The sequence below is a fragment of the Malania oleifera genome, chromosome 11, assembly GCF_029873635.1.
Source record: "Malania oleifera isolate guangnan ecotype guangnan chromosome 11, ASM2987363v1, whole genome shotgun sequence".
Lineage (NCBI taxonomy): Eukaryota > Viridiplantae > Streptophyta > Magnoliopsida > Santalales > Ximeniaceae > Malania > Malania oleifera.
In genome coordinates this window covers 50,001,146-50,025,095 of record NC_080427.1, presented here as the reverse complement: position 1 = coordinate 50,025,095, position 23,950 = coordinate 50,001,146, and the positions used below count along the sequence as shown (strand labels likewise).

At 36.3% G+C, this 23,950-nt stretch overlaps 2 protein-coding genes across 3 annotated transcripts; both read left to right on the top strand.

Annotated features, from left to right (window-relative positions):
- Positions 1 to 6,325: 6,325 nt before the first annotated feature.
- On the top strand, positions 6,326 to 15,571 carry LOC131168231 (uncharacterized membrane protein At3g27390). Of its 2 annotated transcripts, none has more exons than XM_058127533.1 (10): positions 6,326 to 7,187; positions 10,992 to 11,100; positions 11,195 to 11,387; positions 11,493 to 11,629; positions 12,283 to 12,571; positions 13,303 to 13,409; positions 13,526 to 13,661; positions 13,789 to 13,987; positions 14,350 to 14,581; positions 14,700 to 15,571. In XM_058127533.1, exons 1-10 carry the CDS (start codon positions 7,094 to 7,096, stop codon positions 14,953 to 14,955), a joined length of 1,752 nt encoding a protein of 583 aa, XP_057983516.1. In that variant the 5' UTR covers positions 6,326 to 7,093; the 3' UTR covers positions 14,956 to 15,571. The 2 variants fall into 2 exon arrangements, with proteins under 2 accessions (XP_057983516.1, XP_057983517.1); XM_058127534.1 differs by having other exon boundaries at positions 6,346 to 7,605; positions 10,542 to 11,100.
- A 5,421-nt stretch (positions 15,572 to 20,992) lies between these two features.
- Positions 20,993 to 23,593, top strand: LOC131168230 (early nodulin-like protein 6). The gene is made up of 2 exons (XM_058127532.1): positions 20,993 to 22,698; positions 23,040 to 23,593. The coding sequence occupies exons 1-2, from the start codon at positions 22,326 to 22,328 to the stop codon at positions 23,363 to 23,365; spliced, it is 699 nt and encodes a 232-aa protein (XP_057983515.1). The 5' UTR covers positions 20,993 to 22,325; the 3' UTR covers positions 23,366 to 23,593.
- The last annotated feature ends 357 nt before the right edge of the window (positions 23,594 to 23,950 follow it).

The window sequence follows — 23,950 nt, the reverse complement described above, 5'->3', positions numbered from 1 at the left end:
TTTCCCCCCATAGTATTCTTTACATTTTTATGAGTTACAGTTCTTATAAAAGGTTTCTTTGTCTTGACGCCATCACCTCTAAACTTTATATCACTTGTCATGCCCAATTTGATGAGAACCACTTTCCTTTCCAACATACTTCTCAAGCTCAACCCATATCCTCCCTCTAGAACCCAATAATTCCTATACAGACATGCCCCTACCTTCTGCTGCACTAGCTTCCCAATACATTTCTCAATCCGGATCCACTTTGTGTATTATTTGTACTAATCTAGTGGATGAATCTTTGTAGGTAGCTAATTCTCATGCAGGTCCATCTCTACCGCACTTGGACCTCTGATTGGCTTTTCGTGAACCCATCACTGAGTTGCTTGTGAATTTAGGTGTATTCTCAAGAGGGGGGTTAATTGGGTATTTTAAAAATTCTTCATATGTCCTATCTTTAATCTCAGTATTAATCAATCTCAAGTATTTTAGATTGATATTCAGATATGTCAATATTTAAACATGCACAGTAAATCAAATAAATATAAGTGTGGAATTGTAGAGAGAGAGAGAGAGAGAGCCCAGATATCAAATTTTTAACGAGGTTCGGCCAAACACGGTCTACGTTCTCGCCTTGGGTAAACTACCCAAGGATTTTACTACTTCGCTCCTTAAATTTGGGGGGAGTTTCCCATTACAATCCGTTGCTTACAAGAGATACAATTTCCTCTTACTCCTCTGCTCACAAGAGATACAACTTCCTCCTACTCTGCTGCTTATAAAAAGCACAACTTTCTCCTCCTCTGCTACTTACAAGAGGCACATTTTCCTCCTCCCCAATTCACAACTCAAACCGTAAATACAAGTGATAACAAATAAATTTGGATACACTCAGATTACTTTTCAATAAGCTAATGAGTACAATAAATTTCTAAGTACACTCACAAGATATAACTTGAAACTCGATGAAGTGTATGTGATGAGTTCAATAAAATCTTTTGCTATAACAAATATATGATCTTTGTATAAAATATATATATGATACGTGCTCCAAATATCTAAACCAAATATATGATCTTTGTATATAAATATATATATATATATATATATATATATATATATATATATATGATAAGTTTGTTTCAAAGATTTAAACCCTATTTAATATTTTTTAGAAAGGATTTCTCAAGACTATATGTTTAGGAGCTCTTAGGATTTGCTACCAAATAGTTTTTGCAATAATATAATAAGATGAAATCTTTAAATAAAATATAAACGTGAATACTTTCAAAGATTCAAACTTTAGCAACACTTTTTCCCAAATAAAATTTTCAAGTAATGAATAGATGAAGAACAAGAGTTTTTCTTCTCAATAAAATATTAGATATAAGAGTATTAAAAAAAAATAACTTTTGATATAAAGATTGAATGCGCAAAGAAACTCCTTATTTTTCAAACCTCAATACCAAGGGATTGTTTGCAAGATATGTATGTTGCCCTTTGAAAACCAAGATAATTGCCCAAGGTTTCTGAATGCAATGGAGTGTTGGCAATAGTCTCAAAATGATACATGTGACTACATCACCAGCATTCTCTGCGTCGCCAGGTGTCAGAGAATACACCCTAGCCTAGGATGTACGCCCTTGCTGACCACTATGTTGCGTCTGAGTATTTCCTCTGTATGACTACTGCAAGGTTCCACTGTTTCCTGGCAGGCGACAATCTCTCGCCTTATTGTGTTGCTAGTTTATATTGATGATGTTCTAATTGCAAGCAATGATGAAAAGAGAGTTGAGAAGTTTAAAGTATATTTCAACTCCAATAGTCGCAAGTTGTGGTTCCACTTATCATATATACAATTTATAACAAAACATGATAACCTGTGCAATTCCAGTATTTTCACAAACTCATATATTCATATCTGGTATAAACTGGCACACACCCTTTCGGTTTACCCTTTTTGCATAATTAGCACGGTATATAACCAGCACCTGTTTTTCAACATTTTCCAGTATAACAATTTGGAACTCCATTCCCATAATTCATATCAATAATATCAAATGTTTACAAGTTCATTTTCATCCACATATCACACTAATTTAAACAAAAATCCGCTATATAGTATATAATACAGTAAACACCATTTAAATAAAAATAAGGGATTCAGGCATCTCCTGCATACATAATAATACAAATAAAGAAGTTTTGAAACATTTGGAGACCATACGCCAAAACCCGTATTTTTATCAAAACCATAAAATCACGAAACCTGACATTTCAACCTGGTGAAATTTAGTAAAATAACAGTCAAATCAATTATATGAATGTAAATAATTTTTTTACCTGTTTAGTTTTACGAAATAACTGTTGTAATCAATTTCCCCTTATCTTAAACTTGAAACCAAAACACGAATGAATTGATTGAAAACAACGACTCGGGGTCCTTAAAACCTAAAAACCGAAGAACAATACTTTAATATAATTTTTTATACTATCGATCTATAGAATCGAAATCCAATTCAGACCCTTACCTCGATTTTAGGAAAAATCTCGAAATTTCACAAATGAAGATCTGTTTCACAATAAACGTAGAGATTCTCCTCCTGACCCACATGGTAACGACGGATTGTAGATTCCAGCAACGGATGGCGCGAAATCCTAGAGAGAGAGAGAAAGAGAATGCGAGAGTTTATAGAATAAAATCTAACTTAGTCTTTAAGTAATCTAAATAAATATCTCCTCCAAGATATTTATATATAAATATCTCAAAATATTTCCTTTCAAAATATCTTTTCCTAAATATCTCCTCCAAAATATCTCTTTATTTATTTATTTATTTATTAATCATTATTTATTTATTTATTATTTATTTTTGGGTCGGGTTACAACATCATTAGCATAAACGAACAAATTTGAGGAAATATATATATTAAAATTCAATTTAAATTCATCTCGAATTTGAAGTCGATTAAAATTTTAATACGTAACTTCGAATATGATAAGTTCAACTCGCTCGAACTCGTTTGCAGCCCTAATAGTAACAAACGAAAGTGATGTAATATTCAAAGTTTGCTAGGTAGAAATAATGATGGGAAGATTGTATGATTAAGAAGGCCCAAGGTGTTAATTATGTTAAATTTTAATTTAAAAATGGTCTGCTACCTTCTAATCCCACACCCTTTAAAGTCTATACCTTACGTCTGCGTTCTTCCAAGTTGGTCTATGCCTTTGTGCTCACTACATTCCCATCCTCATCTCGTCTGGACAGAGTGTTCTTTGTCATGTGCTTAAGCGCCAAATTGTAGTTGTCATGTGGCCCATCCACCGATCCTGTTATCATGTTATTCTCTATATTTAGTAATTTAAAATTTTGATACTGTTTTTTTTGTTAAAAGGGTAAGGTTAATTTTGCTTTATTTGTTATGTTATGTTTGATTTAGGATAAAATGCGATGAAAATTTGAGTAAAAGGAATGAAGAAATAAGGTAAAATTCTTATTTAATCAAACGAGTGATTAAAGTTTAATGTCGTTTTTAATATACCTATAAACTTAAAAATTAGGCAATGTTCATCCTAATTTTTTTATTAATTTTTTAATATTTTTCTCCCTTACAATTTAAATTATTGTTATCATTTTAAAGGTGTCGCAATGTTGACAAGAAGGGTCCCGAGATGGTGAGGAATAAATCATATCGAAATTCGATAGGGTCGCTACTAACCTATTATTTACCTAGGTGCGGTTAGAACACCGAATTAATACTCATTTGATTGGTCACTAGACTAAACCCAGGTTAAGGAACCAAATAAAGTCAAAAATTCCTTTTGAAAAAATTTTGGCTTAAGGTCATGTGTCTAATTTTCAATTAATTTTATTATATTTTTATCCCATATCATTTAAATTTTTGTTATTATTTTAAAGGGTTTAATTTCAATTTGCTCCCTAAGTTTAAAATTATTTTCAATGCTCCCTTAAGGGTCCATTTGAGTTAAAGATTTCGCTTGGAAAAAAGAAAAGGAAAGGAAAATAAGAAGAAAAATCATTTTCCATTATATTTTCTTTCTATATTAAATTCTATTAAAAATGAAAGTTTGTTTTATATAATTAAAAATTAAGAAAAGTTAAATATTAATAATGTGAAAAATCAAAATTTTGTCAATGAATTTGGTATATTTTTTATTTTTTTTTCTTATTTTTATCGGTAATCAAACATGGAAACATGAATTCCTTAATATTTTGCTTTCCTTTTTCTAATATTTTTTGAGTTTCAAACGGGACCTAATTATAATAGAAAAATATGTCTTAAATACTAGTTTATTAAGCTTGACTCAGCTTCACTAGTTGACTTGTAAATGCATGACCTCAAGCGAAAAATTGATTTAGGTACATATTACATCGAAAACGTATACAACCATCCTTTTTGTTGTATGTAAGTTTCAAAATAAATTGCTTTCAAGTATAAGAAATGCGTTGAAATTCTAATAAGTTGTACGAACATAGTAGATTACTTCTGAAAAAAATAATTTATTCGTAGCAACTGAGTGAGAAAAGGGAAAAAGTAAAACTAGAATTATAAAAAAATTAACAATAAAAATGAACAAAAGTGCAAATCTATGTGGGTGCATCTAACCAACTAGGTTCGGTTCATGACAATCTATTAGGACTGATCAGTTGTATGTTGGGGCGTTCATGGTTCAGTTACTCAAATCAAAACTTTTGATTCGGTATATTTGCAAACTAAAACTGATCCAAACCTTTTTTTTAATCATTATGAATTTTTAAAGAAAATTAAATATTTTAATTAGATTTTGATTTAGTATGTGCATTTATACTTTATTTATATAATAAATTAATCACAAACAAAACGCATTTAGTGCATACTATTTTTTAAGATATATTTTATAAATTATTGTATAGTAATGTATAATATAAATAATATATATTGTAAATAAATACATATATCGATCGAGTTTAGGTAATCGTCGGTTTATGGACATAAAAACCAAAATTGAACCGAAAATCAAAAATCGTAAAATCATGAACCAAAATCAAATCGAACAAATCGATTAACTAATTTTTTTTTTCGATTCAGTTTTCAAAATCTAACTCAGTTTTAGGCATGAATCACCATATATTTTTTTTTAAGTCAATTGGTCAAAACTAAATGAGGTTCAGTAATATGATAACATGCACACCTAGAGTTTTTTCCCGTTTTATTATTAAAAATATATAAAATATCAAATAATACTCTCATTGGGAAAAAATTTCCCAAAGTAATGCTCACGTAATCTCGCAGCTTGATGCTGCGAGATTTAAACCGATAAGTCGCTGCAAGACGACACGTGGTAAGGAGGGAACCAAATCTCGCAGCTTGGAGCTGCGAGATTTAAAGAGAGCAGCCAGTTGGAAATCGACGCGTGGCGCGTAAAGGAAGAAAATCTCGCAGCTCTAAGCTGCGAGATTTAAAGGGCAAGCCAGCGTCACCTTCCCGAGTTATGCAGGCAACTTACCTGGATGCTGCCGGAGGTGGGTAGTCAGGTACAGGTTGCTGTGAGGGGCAGAAGGCTGGAATGCAACGGTGACGGAAAAGGATACGAGCAGCGTGGGCAACGGCATCGGTAAGGATGGTGAGCGACGACGGCGGCAAGGGGTGTTGGCGACTGTGGCGGCGAGGATTGGTTCTGCTTCAAGAGGTGTTGCAGGGTAAGGACGAGGAGGTTGCCTGAGGTGGAGATGCGTGGTGGTTGTGTCGGTTTTCTGGTGCGATCCGGAGTTGATAACGACGACGGTGACGATGGTTGCGGAAGTTGTTTGCAGTCGTGTGGTGTCGTGGCCAGATCTGCTGGTTCGTTGGGTGAGGTGGTGAAGTTGCCGCAAGGGAGGCTAGGCAAGTGGAGCAAGGGGTTGTGGAGCAGAGAGCGGCAGTGGCGGCTATTGTTTCTGCGAGTTGCCGAGAGGTGTGGGTTGTCGTCGGAGTTGCAGAGGCTTGAACTGACGGCGTTGGTGACGGCGAGGCTCGGCTCCTTTAAATCTCGCAGCTCCAAGCTACGAGATTTGCTCCCCTCCGCCATGTGTCACCTTCTCACTGGCTGTTCGATTTAAATCTCGCAGCACCAAGCTGCGAGATTTTCTTCCCCTCGTGTCACGCGTCACCTTCCCAATGGTCCATCAGTTTAAATCTCGTAGCATCAAGTTGCGAGATTACGTGAGCATTAGTTTGGGAAATTTTTTTCCAATCAAAGTATTATTTGATATTTTATATATTTTTAATAATAAAACGGGAAAAAAACTCTGCACACCCAACTACCTATAAAATAAACTAAAAACGAAAATTTCCAAACAGGGGATAAAACAGCCGTGAACCAAATTGACTCTGACGCATGACTGACTGAACTGAAGAAGGCAGTCTGCAGGCTGGGCGCTGCACCTGAGCATTCCCCTCACCATCTCACACACTTTCTGCTGCTTTAATTAATGATTTAACATTTAATTTAACGCCTGCCATGTTCATCCCACCTCCCTCAGTTTTAGCAGAGCAAGATAGGGAGTGCGCGCTTCTTGTTTTCTCTTTTTGAACAGGGTTTAATCAAAAACAAAAACAGTGATTTATTTTGTCTTCTGTGTGATTTTCTAGCAGTGATTTTGGAGTCCCTTGCTTTTGTTTTAAGCCAAAAGAAACCGCGAAGCTCTCGAAAGATTTCTGCTCTTTCTTTTTCATTTTTTCCTTTTTAGGGACTCCATAAGTATTCTTTGCTTCTGGTGCTGCTGTAACTGCACCAACCTCAATTCCTTCCCCTTCGGATTGAGGTCTCAAAGCGGTTTTTCAACCGCTTCGACCTCAAACCGCAACCCCTTCTGAGATTCTTCCTTAAATTCATACTTTTACCCCTGCTTCCATTTTCATTTGGTACTGGTGGAAATGGGAATTGCGATTCTTGGGCATGTGGGTTTGCAGAGAGAGTTTTTAGTTTCAGGTTTCTTGTCTGTGTGATGCTAATTGCCAAGTGGGTTAAAAAAGGGTGTCTCTTGTGTTCCGGGCAGGGTTTTGGGTTTGACTCTGTGATGGGTTTGGAGTGATTTGGGAGATCTGCGAGTTAGGTGCGGAGAGACATGGAGCCTCCAGTGGGGGTGTTGGCTACTCTCTGGAATTTTCTCTTTTTCTTGCCTTTCTTCATTGGGCTTCTTCTTCTGGGCATCATTAAAGGTGAGTACCGATCAATTTGTTCTTTGGTTCAGTTCAGGGGTTGTTTCAATTCATTTCTTTCCAAGAATTTGAAGATTGCGAGCGCTTTGTTTCTTTCCTTTTCTGCTGCTGTTTTCCTTCTACTTTGAATTATTTAGTTTTCCTGCCTCAACTGCGTGTATGAGCTTTGGTATGCCTACCTGTTTTTGTCTGCAAGTATTTGCAAATATCAATTTGTCTACTGAAGATTCAATCCCTCAATTGAATGTTCGAGATCTAAATACAATTCATTTATAGTCTGTCTACACTAAACAAAACACCCAGTACACAAAGCTCTTGCACCAATCTGGGTCTGAGAGAGAGACAGAGAGAGAACATGATGCACCCGGCCTTAACTCCTCCTGTGCCCTTCTGGCCTGAGTGTAACATTCTCACCATTGTAAGAAATATTTATATTATTTTATAAATTTTCCTTAAAGTGATTCACATTTCACCTTTATTTTATGGTTTCAATAACCACATTAAGTGATAGTTGTGATTGTTTACATTGCAGATTAAGTGCACTTGGTGGTTATTTATCCAATGAATGCATGAATTAATAATCTTATTAGTGATAAAGTTACAAATTCTTCATATTTGTTCCTTGATGGATGGAACTAATGAGGGAGCTCAAAAGTCATAAGAGTTACGTGGAGGGTCCCTAGTTTTGCCTATAAAAGGGTCTGTGTATTCTATCAATTTATCTGATCAAGTTTAAGGTAAAGACTAGAAGACACTTCATAAAATTATAGTTCTCTTTTCTAGAGATTAAAGTAGCTCTTAGGTGTATATTTACAAATCAAGCACAATGGACGGAGGTACAAATTTTTCCGCTGTTCATGTTTTTAACATGTTATTCTGTTTGATATTCATTCATTTCGTATCAGAGTCAAACCTCTTAGCCTATGCTTGATTAGTAATATTGACTCTATTTGGAGTTATTTTGGGTCTAAAGTTTTTTCACCCAAGAATTCCTAATCAATCTTGGAAATCAATATAAATGTCATGTGGCTTGATTTAAAATTTCGGGAGTAACCATAGCATCCCAATAAAGCAAATCAATTTTAAAAGTTTGTGCCACAATATGGTTATTGATATTAAAAATTGTAATTAAGTTGTGAAGTTAGTGACCCGGCCCTATAGGGAAGTTGTTGATTTTATAATTTAATTAGAATAAGAAAGTAAATTTATCAATCTGGTGAGGTTGCCCTAATGCCCTTAGGATAATGGGTAACTCTTTGTCATTTTGATTAAATTTATTTGTCTTACTAGTAAATTCATGCGTTTTGCAACCTTGACCCATAGGAAGGTGGAGTTTACTATATAAAGTTTTAATATTTTATTTAATAGCATTAAAGTCATTTCTTGATTTTGCAGTTTTTACTTTAGTTAATAGTGCACAACATGTTTCAATGCTTGAAGATAATAATCTTTCTGACTGGAAGGATTCCCTTATGTTTACTCTTGGGTACATGAATCTCGATTAGGCACTTCGGGAAGTGAAACCACCTACCCCTAAGGATGGTGACGCACAAGAAGTCTTTGATAAACATGCATGGTGGGAGCAAACCAATCGTTTAATTCTAATGCTCATAAAGTCCAATATGGGAAAGAGCATTAGAAATGCAATTGGTGAGCATGAACATGTTAAAGATTTTTTGAAAGCAATCGAAGATCAGTTTGTTAGTTCTGACAAAGCTCTTGCTAGTACCCTAATGAAGAAATTCACTAGCAAAACTTTTGACAGCTCTAAAAGTATTTGTGATCACATCATAGAGATGAGAGACTTAGAGGCTGGATTAAAATCTTTAAAGATAGAGATTGAGAAACCATTTTTGGTTCAGTTCATTCTGAACTCTCTTCCACCAGAGTATTGACATTTCAAAATTTCATACAACATTCATAAAGAAAATTGGACAATAATGGAACTCATGACCATGTGTGTTCAAGAGGAAGAGAGGTTGAAGCATGACAAACCATAAAGTGCTCACTTGGTGGCTCATGCGAATTCAAAAACCAAAAAGGGCAAATTTGACCAGGCAATAAGAAGCAAAATTTCCCAATAAAGAAAAATGACGATAAGACACTTAAATGTTTCTTTTGTCGCAAGAAGGGTCATATGAAGAAGGATTGCCTGAAATACAAGAAATGGTTAGAAAAGAAAGGCAAACTCTTATCTCTAGTATGTCATGAATCTTTTTTTTGTAGAAGCTCCAAAAAATTCTTGGTGGATTGATTCTGGTACTACAATCCATATTGTTAATACCATGTAAGGATTTCTCAACCTAAGGAAGCCAACGGAAAATGAGCGATTTGTCTATTCAGGAAATAAAGGACAATCCTTGGTCGTGGGTGTTGGGAAATTAGAATAATTTTGCGATCGGGATTTTTTTTAGATTTAAATAATGTATTTTATATACCAGAACTTTCAAGAAACTTGATTTCTGTTTCGAGGTTGGCTGTAATGGGTTATGGTTTTTTATTTGAAAATTTTGTTACTATACTTAAAAATAAAGTTCCTATTGGAACTAGTATTTTAGTTTAAAATCTTTTCAAGCTTGACTTAGATCCTGATTTTGAGCAAAATTTTTTATGTTTGAATGTTACTACTGGGATTAAAAGGAACCTTTTAGATGAAAGTTCCTCTTTATTATGGCATAAGAGATTAGGACATATCTCTTTAGAGAGGATTACGAGATTAGTAAATGAAGGAATCCTAAAAACTCTTGATTTTACTGATTATGAGACTTGTGTGAACTGCGTAAAGGGCAAGCAGACCAACAAGATATCTAAAGGTTCAAAAAGGAGCTCAGACATTCTTGAACTCATACATACGAATATCTGTGGACCATTCTCCACTCCTTGCCTAAATGGTCAGAGATTTTTTATTTCATTTATTGATGACTAATGAAAGAATATCAAATAGAATAACATGTTAAAAACATGAGCAACAGAAAAATTTGTGCCTCCGTCCATTGTCCTTGATTTGTAAATATACTACTAGGAGTTGCTTCAATTTCTAGAAAAGAGAACTATAATTTTTTGAAGTGTTTTCTAGTCTTTACCTTAGACTTGATGGGATAGATTGATGGAATACACATTACACAGGCCCTTTTATAGGCAAGACTAGGGACCCTTCACATAACTCTTATGACTTTTGAGCTTCTTCATTAGTTCCATCCATTCAGGAACAAATATGAAGAGTTTGTAACTTTATCACTAATAAGACTATTAATTCATGCACTCATTGGATAAATAACCACCAAGTGCACTTAATGTGGAATGTAAACAATCACAACTATCACTTAATGTGGTTATTGGAACCATAAAATAAAGGTGAAATGTGAATCACTTTAAGGGAATATTTATAAAATAATATAAATATTTCTTACAACCATTTGGTCAGGCTCGCCCTCTATATTCTGTCTACACTCTACAGAATATTTAGTCCATGAAATGTTTGAGAATTACTCCGGTTCATATCTTTGTAAATAGTTTCTGTATTTTCGCTTTTCCGTAGTTGGTACGTTTTCTTGAAGTGTTTTAGAATAAAGCGGTTATCTTGATTATGTATGAAAAAATTGCAAACAGTATTATGCTCTCTTCTTCTCTTTCTTGGTCTCAACAACTACCTTCTGTGCAGAAATGGAACTTTCTTGCTTGTCATCCCACCCCCTTCCCCCTTTTTTTTTCGGGTGGAGTACTTGCCTGGTTACACGATTTGATTGTTGTTGTTTCAATTTGTTTGCTAAGATGTAATTTATTGTACTGAACTTTTTATTACAGGGATTGTTTTCTGCCCATTGATATGCCTTATTATGTCAATCGGAAACACTGCAATTATTGTGGGTCTTTGGCCAGCGCATAGTATCTGGACATATTATTGCATTGTGAGGTGCTTTCTCCTCAGCTCCATCTTGTTGCTTTGTTTAATGCCTTTTTCATACTTTAGTAATCACCTTCTTAACAAGTTGTCTCTCTAACAACAGAGCTAAACAATTAGGGCCCATTTTGAAGCTTGTTCTCTGCATATGCGTCACTGTTCTCTTGATTTTGTGGCCACTGGTTGGCATTGTTGGGAGTATAATTGGTGGTGCTGCATATGGGCTTTTTGCGCCAATATTTGCCACTTTTGAAGCAGTTGGAGAAGGGAAGACTAATGAATTTTTCCATTGTATCTATGTATGTGACAATTTTCCAAGTTCCATTATTATTATTATTATTATTATTTGGGTAGCTTTTCTTGCCCCTTTCCATGGATGTGACACCTTTTTCCTACATTTGCAGGATGGAACTTGGACCACTGTCCAAGGGACTTGTACCGTCATCAGGGATTTTATGGATGTTTGTTTCCATTCCTATTTCTCACTTATGGATGACTTGCGCCGCCAAGTGCCACCTGATGGCAAACGTTATGAGATCAGGTTTTCTATTTGTTTTTTTATTCCCATAATCGTGTAATGACACAAAACGGGATAAGTTGAGATGATCTGAATTGTGGGGTAAAGAGTTTGTTTAGACTCTGGTGGAATGAATTCACTTGTCAGAGTTCAACTACCTAGTTTGTCTTGTGGGTCTGCCCAACAATTTCAATCATGCAAGAGCATGGAGATAAACAGTTCTTTGTACTACCAGTAATTGTTGAATTCGGTAGTTGATTTTATTCATCATGCTCTAGCTGCATACCAAAGATTTACAGTCCATTTTTTCCCATTGCCAAGCTATCTCAAATCATTTTTTCTTACATCCCTATTTTGCTCCTGAGTATGAAGTTTCAGTGAAATCCTTGCCACTATTGTAATGATACATGTGCTTGTAATAAGAGAATAACTGCTTTAGTTGACAGAAATGCATGATTCATCCAAATCCATTGATCCTTGTTTCATTGGATTTTGAGAGGACAATAGAATATTTGGACAGACTTAATCGTGGAAGATAACTTTTTTTTTTAAAGTGTTCAATGCTTTTACCATCCACATGTATTTTCCATGTATGAATTAGACTGGTGGATCTGGTGGTTATTCCTCTCATGGATCTTACGTGTTTATATCAGATTTTTTTATTAATTTTCTTGCAGATTGCTTCATCTTCCTGGTGCTATTATAGCTGGGGTACTTGGCGTCATGCTTGACATGCCAATTATTTCACTCATTGCCCTATTCAAGAGCCCTTATATGCTTTTCAAGGGGTGGCACCGTTTGTTTCATGATCTTATAGGTCGAGAAGGCCCATTTTTGGAGACTATATGTGTGCCATTTGCAGGTCTTGCCATCTTGCTCTGGCCATTGGCTGTTGTGGGTGCAGTATCAGGTTCTGTGGTATCAAGCATCTTCCTAGGTTCTTATGCTGGAGTGGTTGTTTATCAGGTTAAACTTTTTTACTCAATAAGTTCAACTATTTTTTGATTGTCTTACAAGATGAATAGATGGTCTTTTACACAAAATTTGCTTCCATTTTCTCAGGACAGTTTGAAAGTAGAAGTTTGCGAACCAAATGAAAATCTCATTCACACAGAATGTGAACTAAGTCTCTAATTCATTAATTATATTAAATCATGGATATTTAAAAAAAAAAAAAAAGCGGAACAATAAAATTCTTGTAATATAGGAGCAAACACATAGACGCATTATTTTGATGATGGTTTCATCCAAGCTATTTTGATTTCATTGTAGGCATTGAATTTGCATGTTAAAAATTTATTGGAGAGCTTAGAAAAAAAAAACCTCTATTGGGGAGAAACTCTGGATTGTTCTTTCCTTTGTGTGTCTAACACTCTAAGCAGTTTTTCCCATGTGCAATAATAGATTTCTTTTGTTTCAATGTTATCATCTAAACTTTTAATGGTTTCTTAAATTGAACTAGTTGAAAGCTATAAACAACCCGTATTTTAGCATATTTAGCTGTCATGGACATTGGAACATGCATGCATGTCAGACACCAGTCCTGGCAATGCCATCTCTGTCATTGCTCATTTTATTTGAGCCTGCCTTAGTCAACTTCGTAAATTTGGTTGGACATGACTTCATTTATATCATCATCCTTGTTATGAAGACTCCAAGCTACTCTGATAACTGTTCTTTGGGAATTTTGATTGCAGGAGTCCTCTTTTTGGTTGGGGCTTTGTTATATCATTGCTTCGTTATCCTTGTTTGACGAATACAGCAATGATGTTCTTGACATGCCTGAAGGGTCCTGTTTTCCTAGGTCCTATTCTGTGTTTCTATTTCAATAATTTGTCGGTGTTATGATAATTATATGGGGTTTGTGCTTTTGTATGCTGTAGCTTTGATGAGCTCTTTACAAATTTCTGAAATTGACAGGCCTCAGTTTAGAAAAAGGCCTGAAGCGCGAACTAGCACACATTCAAGTTCCTTTTCGAGGCCCAACTCTTTCAAAAACCCCCCTTCTCATACTGCTTCACTTAAGGGTTCCGTGATTGAGTTGAGGCCACTTGAGGTACCATTTTCTATTCCATTTTAGCATATTGATGGAAGGCATTTCCCTAAAATTTTGATGTTTGGAAAAATAAATGTTTCGACTTATGATGAAATGCTGAATGGAATTCTGCATATGGCTTTTGTAGCTATTTGATAATGTATTTAGGGAGGCTCAACGCCATGGGGAAACCATGGTTTTTGGTGGACTAATAACTAAGGAAGACATTGAAGATTCCAAGTCTAAAAAGGCTAACAGCAAAGTAATAAGGATTGGCTTACCAGCTTATTGCCTCCTTCAGGCACTCCTCCGCTCTGCAAAAGCCAACTGTACTGGTTTGCTATTGAGTGAGTAGAAAAAGTTCGGGTGTCAGGATACTTAATAGACATCATTAATTAAGAACTTATTTTTAATAACTGGAGAGGAATGATGAGATTTGAACCCCACTGGAATGTGGTGTGGATGAACTTATCATTTGTTAAGCATTTTGGAAGTACTCTCTTGCTTTTCAAGGAAAAAAAATTGCATCAAAATTATAGTTCTCAAATAAATTACTACTTCCCAGAATGCTTTCCAAACAGCACCTCGCACATATATGCACACGATACAGCAGAGATGTTTGGCAGCATAGATGTTTGTGTGCGTGCATTTCTATTTTTGACTGAGCAGCTTGAACATTACTTGCCTGCACTTGCTTTCATTGGCATAGGTGACAATGTTACTGAGATTACTAGCACGAACAGACCAAGAGATACGTTCTTTGATTGGTTTCTTAATCCCCTCTTGATCATTAAAGACCAGATCAAAGCTATAAACCTTTCAGAGGCTGAAGAGGACTATCTTGGCAGATTAGTTCTATTCAACAGCAGTCCTGAGAAGTTAAATTCTAATATACCTGAGTCTGAGCGCAGACGAGCCGAACTCGATGCATTAGCTCGAAGGTGATAATGCATGTCTTTTAGAGGAATCATCAGAGAGACTTCTCTTTCTCGTACTACGATTCCATAAAATGATTCATTCTCATTTTAACTTTTGTTGCATTTCACCCTTTTCATAAAGGCTTCGAGGAATTACAGCATCTATCTCAAGGTATCCAACATACAGGCGGCGTTTTGAATATCTTGTGAAGACCTTATCTGAAGATCTTGCCAAGAAGAATGGTGACAGCAAATCGAGCCATGAACAAACAATTCCAAGGTCCAGGAATGGTTTTGCCCGGATATTTAGCCAGAAATCTTTTAAAAGAAAAGGGAGCGACACTGGGTCTGAACTCACTGGATCCGATCAAGAGTCTAGGATTGTGGAAATTACATGATGAGAGATATCCAATACGATCCAAAAAGTTACTTGATATATCCCATTAAAGTGGGGAAAAAGAAAAGAAAGAGAGAAAGAAAGAAAGAAAGGAGGAACACTTATCATTTTATGTTTTGATTCTTGTTCCGGCCTCTTTAGAAAGGAGAGTACATTTGAATGAATGTAGGAAATGCAAATGAAATGTAGCTTTCACTGTGTATATAGGTTGTAAAAGTTACTGCTCAGATAATCCATGAGATTTTTACTCCAATGCGTGAGCAGCCGCTGGACACTATAGAAGCTTGAGAGATGGAGCTAAACATCAGAAGACTACAGGGATGAGCTGAACAACTGGTGAAGAAAGCTGCTGAGTGCTATGGACTGAATGTGTTCTCTGCTAGGGTCTGCCTTTTAATTTTTTTTTTCTCCTTTGGGTTGAGTGGAGTGCTTTGTATGGCTGATAGGGACCTTGACTACTGTGAATCAGTTAAAAAAAAAAAAATTGGAAGAATGTTTTTTTTTATTACTTTGTGTGAATAGAAGTTGATTGAAAACATAATAGGATTTCTGTATTTCTTGAATTATTTTGTACAAGTCAATACAAACTATTTATAATACAATTTTTACTCTAAATATGGAAACAATCTCTCACTCAATACTATACAATAAATACTCCCTAAATTTCTTCAATATACACAGGATTTCTATACTCTCCCTCAAGTTGGATCATAGATATTAATCATGTCCAACTTGCAGATGAAATTATTGAAACTCTGTTGGGCTAACCCTTTAGTATAGATGTCTGTTGTCTGTTCCTTGGTTAGGTATATGTGTCATACAAATGGTTCATTCTTCAACCTTTTCTTTAATAAAGTGTTGGTTCACTTCTACATACTTAGTCTTGTTATGTTGAACTGGATTGAGAGAGATACTGATGACTGCTTTGTTGTCACAATAAAGTTTGATAGGGAATTTCATCGGAATCTGTAATTCTCTCAAGAGTTTTCGTAAGCACAGTCCTTCACATATCCCTTGTGCAGCTACCCTGAATTCAGCCTTGGCACTATTTCGAGCCACTACATTCTGTATTTTATTCCTCCAAGTCACCAAATTTTCCCATACAAAAATGCAATATCAAATGGTAGACCTTCTATCTTCTGCTAATCCTGCCCAATCTACATTTGTGAAAACTTCTACTTCCTTACTTTCATACTTCGTGAAGAAGAGTCCTTTGCCTAGAGAGCCCTTAAGATACCTAAGGATCTTGTACACGGTATCTAGGTGAGTCTTTTTAGGTGAATGCATGTGTTGACTTACCACACTAACTGCAAATGTAGTGTCGGGTTTGGTATGTGATAGATAGATGAGTTTACCAACCAATCTCTAATACCTCTCCTTTTCAACTGATATTTCGCAATCTTCAACTCTCTTTACTACTTCAATGGGGATTTCACTAGGTTTGCATTCAAGTATGCCAATTTCGGTTAGGAGATTAAGGATATACTTTCACTGAGAGACATTGATACCCTTTTTTGATCTGGAAACTTCCATTCCTAAGAAGCATCGCATTTGTCCCAGGTCTTTAACTTCAAATTCAGTAGTTAGGAATTCCTTCAATCTTTCCATCTCCATTGTTTCATCTCCAGTTAGGATTATATCATCAACATACACAATCAGAATTGTTTTCTTACCACTTTCAAACTGATGAAAAAACATAGTGTGATCTGATTGCCTTTGTCAGTATCCTTGGTTTTTTATCACCTTCACAAATCTGGCGAACCATGCTCTAGGATATTGCTTGAGTCCATACAGGGTCTTCTTGAGTCATACCCTGTTTTCTTCACCTCTTTTACTAAAACCTGGAGGTATCATCATGTAGACTTCTTCTTCTAACTTGTCATTTAGAAAAGCATTCTTAATGTCAAGTTGTTGCAGTGGCCAATCCAACTTGGCTGCCAAGGACAGAAGGACCCAAATTGTATTTTATTTTACCACTGGTGCAAATGTCTTCATGTAGTCAATGTCATAGGTCTGTGTAAACCCTTTTGCAACAAGTCGGGCTTTATACCGTTCAGCTGTCCCATTAGCTCTATATTTCACTATGAAGACCCATTTACAACCTACTGGCTTCTTCCCTTTCGGCAAATTAATTACGCCCCAAGTTTCATTCTTTTCTAGAGCCCACATTTCCTCTATGACAGTTTTCCTCCATTCAGGAATTTCCAAGGCTTATTGGATATTCTTTGGAATTTTTATCTTGTCAAGGTTAGAAGTAAAAGCACGATACTCTGTAGACAGACTATTATAAGACGTGTATTTTGACTAGGGATATTGAGTACATGACTTAGTTTGTTTTCAAACTGCAATGGTTAAATTGATGTCATCAGGTACAAGTTTATAAGAAGGGAGCTTATGACCATCTATTACCTGATCGAGATTAGGCATGGACTCATGGTTGCTCGGAGCTATCACCTGTTCCAACTCTCATGGTGCCTCAGGTATGAGATTCTCCCCATTCTTCGTGTTTGGCTTTCTTGAGTAAACAAGTATTTCCGTGTTGTTTTGTTTTTCTCCATCTTCCCCTGAGTGATATTTTGTACATGACAGGTCAGGAAATGATGCAATGGTAGACTCGGTGTATGGCATAGATTCATCAATAGAGAAATCAAAGAACCGATCTTCACTCCATTTCTCTCCCTGAAGAGAGGGCTTTGGGAAGTAAGAAGTGGTTTCAAAGAATGTGACGTCAAGGTTAACAAACAATTTTTTTTGTGATCGGATCATAACATTTGTAACCTTTCTGAGTAGGAGAGTAACCAATAAAAACGCACTTAATGACACGAAGTTCCAATTTGTCCCGATTGTGAGCATGGACATGAACAAATGTAGTACACCCAAATATTTTGAGAGAGAGATTGGAGTGGAGCCGAGAGTTGGGAAAACATTCTTAGAATTTTTGGAGAGGGGTGGCAAAAAAAAAAAAAAAAAGAATCCAATTAGGCATTCAATTAATGAAATATGTAGCTGTTAAAATGGTATCGCCCCAAAAATATTTTTTCATATTTGTAGTGAACATTAATGTCAGAGCTACTTCGAAAATATGCCTATTTTTACGTTCAGCAACTCCATTTTGTTGAGGAGTATCCACACAGGAACTTTGATGAACAATTCCATTTTCTTGAAGATAATGTCCCAAGATATTATTAAAATATTATGTGTCATTATCAGTACATAAAATTTGAATGTAAGTTTGGAATTGTGTTTGAATCATGGAGTACTGAAAAATATAGAACGGACTTCAGTTTTATTCTTTCAACAGGTAAACCCAACAAATACGAGTATAATCATCAATAAAAGTAACAAATCATCTCATGTGAGTGCAATTAAGAGAGCTAAGGGCCCCCATAAATCATTGTGAATCATGGTAAAGGGCTTGGATGGTTTGTATGTTGATTTCTAAAAAAAATTACGCTGGAGTTTTGTAAGTTCACAAATCTCATATTGAAATTCAGAAGACGATTTATTTGAACAAATGGAAGGAAATAAACGTTAAGATATTGAAAATTTGGATGACACATCTAGATAGTCATAACAAAATTTCACTATTTCTAAAAAAAGAAGAATTACAAATAACAATTTTATATTGTTACATTCGTAGTAGAGTCCCTCACACTTCTTCCTCTTCCTCCTCTCGGCCACGCAACGCATTTATTCCCCTTCGCATCCTACTCGAGCTCCGTCATTGCTGGCGACCACGGACTAGACACGTAGGTGACGCTGACTGGTCGGAGAAATCACTTGGTCTTCTAGTGTAACGACCTGCTCCTTTTTCACATATATATATTTTTTATATAAATAAATTATCATCACATCATACATTCCAACTCAGCAGATCACAATCCACCTAGGCCCGTGGGCACCAGGGATATAACAAAACATACAGCAGAAGCCTTCGCAGCAGAAAATATAAAATCATATACATCTCATCATAATGTGCATAACACATACCAGAGTCACTACAATTACTATCTCACAGTATATACATCTCAAAAATGAAATCTAGGGACAATCCCCACAAAACCTAACTGTCCCTACCAAAAACTTATCCTTCCAAAGAGGGCAACAATTGATCTAGATCAGCGGTGCTTTTCCCACTCTCCTATTAGGGGCTCCTGAAAAATGTATAAGATTTAGGGGTGAGACACCTCTCAGTAAGGGAAATAAACTAATACCAGTGTGTGGCAACATGAGTATTCTGTGTTCTACATATACCATACATAACATATTTAATGTTGTTTATCAAATCTGGGAAAACATATGCATATCAAAACATGGCAGAACATACTGCATTTTCATAAACATTTCTCATCTCATATCATAATAATAATAACATAAGAACAACCCTGGTAGGTTAGTTGGCTGTTGTCATGTATTACCCCCACATGACTAGGTTGTGTGGCCCGAAGGCGGGACCTGACAATGGTTGGCCGACCACTGTCAAGTCAAACAGTAGTCTGTAGGTCCGATGGGTCTACCCAGACTGGTCCGTACACCAGGGGCGATAACAGCACACTTCTTGAAAATAACCACATCGACCATCCAATCTTACACCACTCCGTACAGCAGCGTTAACACAGATATCATGATCACGAGGACCATGGACACATAGCAACGGTACCGTGCAAGTGCTAGCCTAGACCAAGTCAACCAGGTTCTGATATCATATACGTATACTAAAACCGTGATACATAAATATCTCATATCATTTATTTTCACATCAATCATATCATTTCACATATATACGTGTATCATAAAAATCATCGGCCCGTACGCCGGTATTACACATTTTAACATAGCACGGCCCGTATGCCGGCAAATTATATAGCACAGCCCGTACGCCGGCAAATCACATAGCACAGCCCGTACGCTGGCAAATCACATAGCACAGCCCGTACGCCGGCAAATCTCATCCACATAGCAAGGCCCATACGCCGGCAAATCACATATACATATAAAAATATCTCGGCCCGTACGCCGGTTTTCCATCATAGAAATCCATATCGTCCACATTAAAAAAAAAAAACAGTATTTCACAACATTTTTATACTCATGCCACACTAAACAAATTTTCTACGTATTCAACATATTATCATTTAAATAGTATTTTCCAAATATAAATCATATATATAAATATATTTATTTTTCCTAAAACCAGATGCTATATATATATATATATACATACATTTTCTCAAAACAAAACTAGTTTAGTTTATCCCCTTACCTGATTCCTGAAAAGCCCATAAGAAAATCTTCCCTGTACCTACAAGGTTCTCAACTCAATACCCTGAAAATGAAAACTCGCAGAATTAAAGTTTAGTATTTTCGTACGTACAACATTTTCTATAACTACCACTAAGTCAAATTCAACTTAAAAAGTCTTACCTCAACTTAGGAATGATTCCCAACGTTCCCAATCAATACCCTAGAACTAAAAATTTTCAATATTAAAGTTCAGTATTTTTACGCGTATATCATTTTCTTCAACTGTCGAAAATCCAAATATTAAATATAAAGCCTTATCTTGGATTTGAGATGAAATCCAACTTCGTTTCCCTGACGATCCGCTGCGGCAGACTTGTAGAGAACTTCACCAGGAGCGTCGTGGTGGCTTCGGTTTGTCGATCCGGCGTAAAACTAGCCCGAAATCGAAGAGAGAGAGTCATAGGAGAGAGAGAGAAGAGAGAGAGAAAACACTTCCAAAAAATATCCAAGTAAGCTTCTTGAAGAAGCTTTCCACTTTCTATATATATATATATATACCTTTAACCTTTATATTAAATACATATCATAATAACTTACTTTTATATATATATATATATATATATATATATTTTCCTTATCATACTATTCATTTTAGTTGTTAATTTAATTAATTAATTTTATTTTATTATTTTATTATTTTATTATTATTATATTTTTTTTTAAATTAAATTTTATTATTATTATTTTTTTTTTTCCCGGTTACTACATCTAGCACATCGATTCGATTGGTTTATGAACTGGGACGCCTCTGCGAGGGCCGAGGGGGATTTGATCTGTGCGACGGTTGATACTGCGTTTGTGAATGTAGAAGGCGGATGACATAGATCTGGGAGATGTGGCCTTTGCCCTTGACACGGATGCGCAAGTCGACCCCTTTGAAGTGGAGGCAGCTGAGCAGGAGGATGGGTTCTAGCGCCTTCTAGCAGTAGGACTTCTGGAACCTAGCGTGAGCACTGGGACCACCGAACTTCTTAGGCGCACCACCGGGGATCGGCGACGAGGAGGGTCCGGTCGTGGAAGGAATCATCTTTGATAATGATAACGACGACGACAAAGGCAATGACGATAAGAACGATGATGAGGAAATTGAAGCTTCGTGACACAAGATCGGGCGGTCTCTGAGAATCCCATCCCAGTCATTGTTAGGCAATGTGCCAAGATGCCAGATTTCGCCACCTGTGGGATCCCGCGATGACGTCGGTAGTGCGCCTGATTCGTGCTTGCGTCGCCAGTCCAGAAGATGTCGTCTACGTCAAGCTCGTCGCCACCGCCACCACCACCACCGACTTCGATTTTCGGTTGAGATAGGGAGCAGAGGTCGAGGAATCGATCGGACGACGGAGCTGTGCTGTTGATGGCGCTGTCTGCCATTGCTAACTAAGGTTTAGAAACCCGATACCATAAAAATAGAATTGAATTTTTGTATTTCTTGAATTATGTTATATAAGTCAATATAAACTACTTATAATATAATTTCTATTCTAAATATGGAAATAATCTCTCACTCAATAATAAACAATAAATACCTCCTAAATCTCTTCAATATACATAGGATTTCTACATTGATATTTCAGTTGAAATGAGAAGAGCGTTCTAATTGCCAAAAATATATGTGTTCATTTTTCCGAAAATAAGTAAATACGAAATTAAAAGAAAAATCAGTATAATACATAGTTTTGTATTATATATTATGTAATTTGAATACTGGGTTTTGTAATTTGAATACTGGGTTTTGTCCATTTTCATAAAATTTGAAGTCTAAAGATAAGAAAAAAGAAAAGATTACATTTTTGTTAAATGTATTGGTAGCTTAATTTTTTTAGACAAAGGGGAAATGGGTATTTTCAAATGGAAAACTTATTAAGTGGGCCCAAAATCTAATGTAACTGTCAAAATGCTCTCTCTCTCTCTCCCGCCGTATTTTGGAAATCGAGAAATTTGAAACAAGTGACTAAGTCAATGTGAAGCCATGGGAGGGAGCTAACCGTTGCTTCCCACAATCCCACGACCTCTCTTTTTCTCTCTCTGGTAACGACTCTTCCCCAACTTCCCCTATTAAAGCCAAGCATGCAGTTAAGCACCAAATCTCTCAGTGATCAGCACCCAAATCCCTTCTCCTCCTCCTCCTCCTCCTCTTTCTCTTTCTTTTCAATTCTCATCGACCAGAGAGAGAGAGTGAGAGAGAGGCTCCAATCAAGTAAAACTTGCCATTTAATGGCTTCCACGATGAAACTTTCGAGTGACAACATGATGAATGCGCTGCTACTGCTGTCATTCACTGTATTCTTCTGTTCTTCTCTTCACCAACACCCGTCAATGGCGTCCGCATTCGAGTTCCAAGTTGGCGACCCCAATGGCTGGGTCGTCCCCCCCGCCAACGACTCCAAAATCTACAACGACTGGGCCTCCGAGAATCGCTTCAAAATCGGCGACACCGTCCGTAAGTACTTCCTCTCTCTCTCTCTCTCTGATACTAGCCTCCACTGGGCAATCACCAATCACAGAAATTACTCTGGAAATCAATCTTGGAACGACTCATCTTTCGGATTCCTCATCTGGGTATGTGACTAATTTTGGATTCTTATTCAAAATTATTCCACCTGCCCCAATCTCTCTCTCTCTCTCTCTCTCTCTGATAATTGTCTCAAGTGAAGAATCACCAGTCAGAGGAATTACTGTGGAAATTAATCTGGGAGGCACTCATCATTCAGATTCCTCATCTGGGCATGTGATGAATTTTGGATTCTTACTTTTGAAATAAACAAATTGGATTGTTAACAGGTTTCAAGTACAGGAAGGACTCTGTAATGGAAGTGGAGGAGGGAGACTACAAGAGATGCAACTCGACACATCCCATCTCCTTCTCCAACACCGGCAACACCGTGTTCAAGCTCGACCGCTCCGGCGCTTTCTACTTCATCAGCGGCGTCGCCGACCACTGCCAGAGAGGGCAGCGCATGATCGTCAAGGTCATGACTTCCGATCACTCTTACACCGCCGGACGCGCTTCCTCTGCCGCCCTCTCATTTGGGTCTCCCGAGCCAGTAGTCCTTCACCTTGTCATGTTGATGTCTTGTGCTCTTGCTTCTTATTATGATCTTTTCTAGGTTAGTTTCCCGGGAAAATTATGATAGTTTCCCAGGAAAATGACATGGCCAGTGTGTTGTTTAATGAATCAGAATCAGTTCATTTTATGGTTTTTTAAACAAGGTTTCTATTGTTCAGACGTTTGATTGTTAGTTTCTAGCTTGTTAGGCTCTGCTCTGAAGAGTTGTAAGGTGATTTGTTTGGAACATTAATTGGGTTTGAATTATTTGATTTTAATTTCTGCTTTCTAGCCTTCTAGTTAGGTTCTTCATTAATTATTTTTTTCTGCATATTTCTTCTTTTCTTTCTCTTCATTGAAAAATGCTTTCTCATATCATGTTATTGGTTAGTCATTCTTATGTATTCTGTAACCAATAGCTATCCTCATTTCATGTAACTATTATCGTCAATTCGAGAAATATTGAATGTTACAATATTATTAAAGCACTTGGGGCCGTGATAATTGGTTAGTGCCCGCTATTTTCAATCTTGATCATGAGACAAAGCAGTTGTCAATGCATGATAACTACTATTGCATTTTGAATTTCCACTGTTACAAGATTGAAAATTTATAAAGGATATATTTGAAGGTTTAAATTTGTTAG

Coding starts and splice junctions, on each gene's coding strand:
- LOC131168230 (XM_058127532.1), top strand. CDS start 22,326: ATGCAGTTAAGCACCAAATCTCTCAGTGATCAGCACCCAAATCCCTTC. Junction 22,699..23,039: donor CAAAATCGGCGACACCGTCC/GTAAGTACTTCC, acceptor GATTGTTAACAG/GTTTCAAGTACAGGAAGGAC.
- LOC131168231 (XM_058127533.1), top strand. CDS start 7,094: ATGGAGCCTCCAGTGGGGGTGTTGGCTACTCTCTGGAATTTTCTCTTT. Junction 13,988..14,349: donor CTGTACTGGTTTGCTATTGA/GTGAGTAGAAAA, acceptor TCATTGGCATAG/GTGACAATGTTACTGAGATT. Junction 14,582..14,699: donor CTCGATGCATTAGCTCGAAG/GTGATAATGCAT, acceptor CTTTTCATAAAG/GCTTCGAGGAATTACAGCAT.